This window comes from Pteropus alecto, unplaced genomic scaffold (genome assembly GCF_000325575.1).
Source record: "Pteropus alecto unplaced genomic scaffold, ASM32557v1 scaffold88, whole genome shotgun sequence".
Taxonomy (NCBI): Eukaryota; Metazoa; Chordata; class Mammalia; order Chiroptera; family Pteropodidae; genus Pteropus; species Pteropus alecto.
The window spans coordinates 9,934,668-9,941,031 of record NW_006494611.1 but is presented as its reverse complement, the minus strand read 5'-3'; the positions used below and the strand labels follow the sequence as shown (position 1 = coordinate 9,941,031).

Genomic DNA, 6,364 nt, shown 5'->3' with positions numbered 1-6,364 from the left:
GCCCCCCACACACACTAAATCTCTCCTTTCTCTCTCTCTCTCTCTCTCTCTCTCTCTCTCTCTCTCTCTCTCTCTCTCTCTCTCTCTTTCTCCCTCCCTCCCTCCTTCCTCCCTCTCTTCCCTCCCTTCCCCCTCCCTCGTTCCTTCCTTCTCTCTCTTTCTCTTCCCTTCTCTCTTCCCCCACCCCCAAGTCTGGGCTATGTGCCTCCCTATATATAACCCCACCAACGCAGCTGTCTCACAGTACTTGGCTGTCTCTCTTAAACAGGCTGTACCGTCTTTAAGGAAGGGGACTGTCTCTGCTTTGTTCACTAGTGTATCCTCATGCTGCCTGCACATAATGGTTTCTCCATAAGTATTCTTTGTTAATGAAGAAAATATATACACTTTAAGCCAGAAATTCCAATCTAGAAAGTTATCCCAAAGAAATAATAAAAAGGAGATTTATTACATAATTGCTCATAAGAGCAAGAAATCTGAGGTCTTAAATGCCCATCGACTGACTTAGTCGACACCTAATGTGACATATCCACACATGGAAAACAATGCTATAAAACATTTAAGGACACATAAAGGAGTTCGAATGAAAGAAAAAGTGTGTTATAAAATAGTATAGACAAAATGATCCCATCTTTGTAAAACAGATATATTTATATGTGTAACTACACTACAAAAAAAGCCTGACGTTCTATACAAAATATTAACAGTGGCTTTCTTTCGGTAACAGGATTTACAGTTACTATTTATTTTCTTCTTCAGGCTTTTCTCCATTTTCCAAATTATTCAGTAAGCAGTAATGCAGTCATTCTTCATTAAATATTAATATATGCAATTTTTTAAGAGATGCTCTGAACAGGCAATTACCTTCATGACGGCGGCAATCTCCTTCCACTGCTCCGGAGTTGGGTCGGTCCCGGTGGGATTGTGCGCACAGGCATGGAGGATGAAGATGGAAAACTCAGGAGCATTCTGAAGAGAATGAAGCTATATCAGCTCTGACACTAACAGGAATATGAGGGGACAGAGTCAGTGGCACACTGGTCAAGGGGCAGCACATTCCCTCATTATGTGCCATTTCAGAAACCACCATCTGGACGGTGGTTTCTCAGACTCTCTCAATTGTCAACTGACCCAAAGACTTTCCCCGGATCCTCCTGACACCACAAGGCTCTGTTTACTTTTTCATCTCATCACCCACCTCCAGATCACTCAGGAAACCCTGAAGGTCAAGTCCTCTCTTTGCTGCATCCCAATAGCGATAGGACCGAATGTCTTTAAATCCAGCAGCAGAAAATACACCATTATGATTATCTGCAAGCAAAGGGGTAAAACATCAAACGCTTTTACAAACATAGGAGGTATAAATGAAAAGGACACAAGTCAGCTTCCAGGGCCCTGGAATGTCCACTGGGTGACATCAAGAAGAGGAGTTAGATTTAGAAGAATGAATGTAAGTAAGAACAAGTTCGACTTGTCTTATTACTAATGCTAAACTTATATCCTACTAGAGTGAGACTGCCTGCATTTACATTTTATAATGTAAATTTCAACATACATGAAAATACAAGTCCACCAAGAGTCTTGGGAAAAAGTATTATTAATGTGAATTTGAGCATCAGGTTACTCATGTCCTGCTATAGTCTACTATTGCTCAAGCTATTCTTAAATGTCAGTTGATCCAGGGCTGGGTTACGTTTTCTGCGTCTGCAGTCAGAGTCATGAAGATAATTACTCCTGGCTTCTCTGTTTTTCCTCTTGATAGAGCTAAAGAACTCACCCCAGGTTGGTGAGGACACATAAACAGGTGTGTCCTTGTTGTTTGTTCCATTGTACCACTGCGCTAAGAACTCGGCTCCAATTCGAAGTGCACCTGTTCCCCCCAAAGACTGCACACCTCCTACCTGAAAGAGAAGAAGCAGGGTCATTGGTTGATAATGGTAAAGTCAGGCAATATTAGGGAAAATACGGTAATGACGAGCACTTACCTTGTGCCTGCTCTAGGCGAAGCCTTTTTAATGTTCTATTTCATGAAACCTCACAACGACATGAAGAAGATACTGGTATTTGTCCATGTTAACAAGTGAGGAAACTGAGGCTGAAGAGTGAAGCACCTTGCTCAGAGTTACCAGCTCCAAGATAACTGAGTAGAGCCAGTTCTTTAACCCAAGATGTCTGATAGTCTGACTTTTAGGGGAGCTTCCTTTCTGAACACAGAGGGAGAAGACATACCCAGGCCACATCAGAGTGCACTCTGGAAGGCACACCTACAATCCCTTTGGCACCCGTCCCAAGATCACAACTGCCCTCCAGCAGAAGCCTGGAAAATAATGTTTCTAGTTTCCACTGACATCAATCTGTAATACTTGTTTTGCATTTCTACAATGCAGGCTTACTAAGCCTTAGAAATATGTTGTAACAAAACAAAGGTGACATGCGAATACTATTTTCCTCTCCTGAGCTTCCTCTCATCTTAAAATGACCTCACATGGACAATAATAAAAGCCATATGTTCTACCATTTACGAAATACCTTCACACACATTCTTATTTGATCCTCACACAATCCTGTAAAGTAAGTTCTAGACCCCCAATCTACATAAGGAAATTGATTCAAAGAAGTGGTTTACCAAAGGATACAGAGCTAGTGACTGGCAGAACGGGACATCAATCCAGGTCTTCATCCTCTGGAGCTAGTCACTATGCCCTGCTTATGTTGTTCTGCCTACATATCTTTGACTTTGCCCTTTCATAATTCTAATGAGGTTTTAGCACACGTCTTTCAGTAGAGAAATGTCATAAATTACACGTTGCTTACTATGGCTACAGGACTGAGGAGAAAGGAAGAGATCACCCGAGAAAGCCTATCTAAATAAAAGGAAGGGTACACACGAATAATAGTGGCAACTTCTGGGGAGAGGCCTAGGTTACATAGGAATAGTGCTCAGAGGGACTTTGTTCTTACCTGTGAGTTATCTTCTAAAAATAAGGAGAATGTATTCATGTATTATTTGTAAAATTTTTAAATAATTTAAAAAATATATTGAGGCATCTGGTATTTGCTGTAAAAACAACTCAGCTTTGGCAGGGGGTGTGGGGTATACAAGACTGACCAAATACAGATAACAGTTAAAGCTAGGTGAAAGATACATGGGGGTTGTTCATTTTACTGTTTTATCTACTGTTGTATATATTTGAAATTTTCTACAATAAAAAGGTTTAAAAAAAAAATCTTCCTAGATAAAGAAAAGCTTCCAAAATCTTTAAAAACAATAAATAACACTGATGCTAAAAGATGACAAAGGAAAAAATTAGGAAAAAAGGAGAGACCTAGCACTTTTATGGATATTGATATTAACTTCCCAAATAAACACTAATAAACAGTATGAATCCAACGGTATGTTTACAAATACTCCCTTGATCAAGTGAAAGTCATTCCATGAATGTATGATTATTATGAAATATAAAATTTGTCACGCTGCTGGACAGGGAAAACCCAAACGATCATCGTAACAGATGAAAAAAGGCGGTATAGCCATTTCTGATATAAATACTAAGACAAGAAACAGTGCATACATTCTGAAAATAATTGAAAAAACAAATTCATTCAGCCATGATGAATAAGTAGCCAGCCTCATGATGAACAATGAATCATTAGCAGAAATCCCCTTGAAGCCAGGAAGAAGGAAGGCAATGATATCAATTATCGCCACTATTAGTTCCACTGTCCTATTTATATTGAGATCTGCACATCGGTGAAAGAATACTGTACTCTGAAACATGAAACAGAAGCAAAGTCATTTCTTTGGGAATGAGGAACTGAGTACACCTGTACCTCGCAGAGGTCCTTGAACTGAGCACACCTGTACATCGCAGAGGTCAGTTGGTGCGTGTCAGGTTTCGCACACTAACTTCCCCAATCTTCAGTGATTTCCACTAAGTCCTGGTCCCTTCCCATTACTTTAAAGGTTTTGCCTTCACATTGTGACCTACCTGGATGCTTTAACGCAAATCTCTATCAATGTGATGTAACCCAAATATGCATTTATTCTTCATGGCTTTGTCACCAGCTACACTGAATGTCAACTTTACTCCTTACTTCACATTTCAAACACCTATGCAATTCTGGATTGTTGATACTTCCTGTACAAATGAGCAAGGTTTCCCTTAAACAAGGTGTTATCATGGATATGTGATAGGCACACGTGGATATCAGAGAAAACATTCCCAAGAATAATTTTTTATTTCCTATGCTCAACTTTTAACTCCACCCTTTCTTTCCACTCCAGAAAGCAGGTTCATTAATTAAAAGAAGTCAGACAGTAGATGAAATTGAAAATGTGTTGGGAAGAGAAAAACCCACTTCACTAGCATTAACTGATCCTTGATATTCATGATGTATATGACACGTGACATACAATTCTCAAGAAACTAGCGCTCCCTAAAAATATATTGAACACTGGAGGGCTTCAGTAAAACACAAATTGCTCTAAACCATATCAGCAATTAACAGAAACAAATTTTTGGTGAATCAATAATGTGGCAATTTGGTCATTTTGTGAACTGATTTTCGGCAAACTGCTCTAAAGCTCAAGAAAATTCTGTACTTGGGATGAAGGGAAATCATATTATCGAAGGAAATAAGTACAGTCTTCTCAAGGAGCCAAGTGGCTGGACCTGGGTGTCTAAACGGGGATCTCCAGAACAAGGGAAATCCAGTAAGACCTGGCGTGAGGCTCTGTCAGTAGAACACCTGTACTCCTGACTTAGCCACACTACCTGAAGAAATCCCTGCCAAACTCTAGAACATCTGTCTGGATCACATTTGCTGATGTGATGACTTCACTGTGTGGAGCAGGAGAGTCGAGTAGGAGCCGCTTACAGCCAAGGCCACGCTGCACTCATCTGGGTGCCCATAGCAATTCACACACTATATATGTGGCATGTGGTACTAAATAAACATGGGCTCAGCTAGATGGAGAAAAAGGCAGTGACGAAAAGAGGAGGGCCACAGCCAAAGCCCCAAGTCTCCCAGAAGCAATGGTCAAAGCGAGAAACTGGGATGTCATCACATGGCACACAAGCCCTCCTACCTACAGTGGCTCAGTAACTTCAGAAGTTAAAACATTACTGTGGAGGAGATAAAAACTGGACATCTTGTCTGGATCCTCAGGTCTAAAGATGGAAAAGCAGTAAGAGGCAGTGAAGAGTCTAGAAAATATGTCTCCTCCAAATGGTTGAAGGACTTGGTAATGTTAAATCTTGAGAAGACAACTCTAAAGGAAAACATGATTATTGTTTGTTTTCTGGTTCATTCATTCTTTTGCTCATGCTTCATCTCCTTCAAGTTTTGGCCCGAAGGTCATTTCTAGTCTACTATGACCACCCTTGTTAAAACTGTATCCATCCTCATTCCTCTTCGGCATTTTTTTTTTTCCCACTCCATTTTTATAGCATTTATTATCTTTTCATATACTATATCATTTTCTTATTTATTATGTTTATATTCGGTTTCTCTCCACAAAACTGTAAGCCAGGGCAGAGGATTTTGGGTGTTTTGGTCACCGCTGTGCTCAAGCCACCTGGAACAGCACCTACCCCTAGTGGCAAGCCCTCATCTGTTGACTGAATGAATGAGTGAATTCAACTATCTGAGAATCTCTGAGGTGCCAGGCTAGGAGCTAAATACTAAAGGTTTGCAAGATAAATAAGTAAGCCATCATCCCTGCCCCGGGGGAAGTTACGGTCTTGTGGGAGAGACAGACTTACAAAATTATACAACTAATTACACTTATAAAATTAGTAAGCACAGTAAGTACTGTTATTCCCAAGTTGTGAACAGAGTCCTACAATAACTCAGAGTACTCCAACAACTAGCTCTGCCTGAGAGAGCTAAGGATTCAGCATGGAGGTGACATTTGATCGGGCCTCGAAGGACTTAGAGGTGGCAACTGGGGAGTTTGAGCAGTGAGGGGGCGTTCCCAGGAGAGGACCAGCTGAGGCAAAGGCTCAAAGGCTCTAAGTCCTGATGAGGCCTGCTAAGTCTAGAAAACAAGGTCTTAGAATGGCAGGACAGCAGGTGGGGTGTGCATAAGTAACTGGAAGAACAGGACGAAGTCTAGCTACAGATATGCTGCCTGCCCAGTTCAAAGTCTGGATTTTACCCTGTTGATAATGGAGGAGCTACTGTGTGTGTGAGGAGGGGAGCAGGTGACATGATTAGCTTTTTTTACTGGGGAAGATCATTCTAGCTGTACCATGCAGAACGTACTAGAATGAGGAAGAGACTAGAGGCAAGAGGCTGTTACAGGAATCCAAATGAGATGATAGTGGGCTGAACTGAGACAGGAGCCTAAGGAGTAAGGAAA

General features: G+C 41.0%; 1 protein-coding gene across 1 annotated transcript in view; it reads right to left on the bottom strand.

The window, feature by feature from the left end:
• Positions 1–6,364, bottom strand: part of GOT1 (glutamic-oxaloacetic transaminase 1) — a 22,769-nt gene that overhangs the window by 6,549 nt on the left and 9,856 nt on the right. Inside the window, exons 3-5 of the mRNA XM_006925893.3 lie at positions 1,778–1,901; positions 1,199–1,311; positions 865–969 (exon numbers count right to left, since the gene is read on the bottom strand). Coding sequence (XP_006925955.1) covers positions 865–969; positions 1,199–1,311; positions 1,778–1,901 — 342 coding nt within the window. The remainder of the gene's footprint in view (positions 1–864; positions 970–1,198; positions 1,312–1,777; positions 1,902–6,364) is intronic.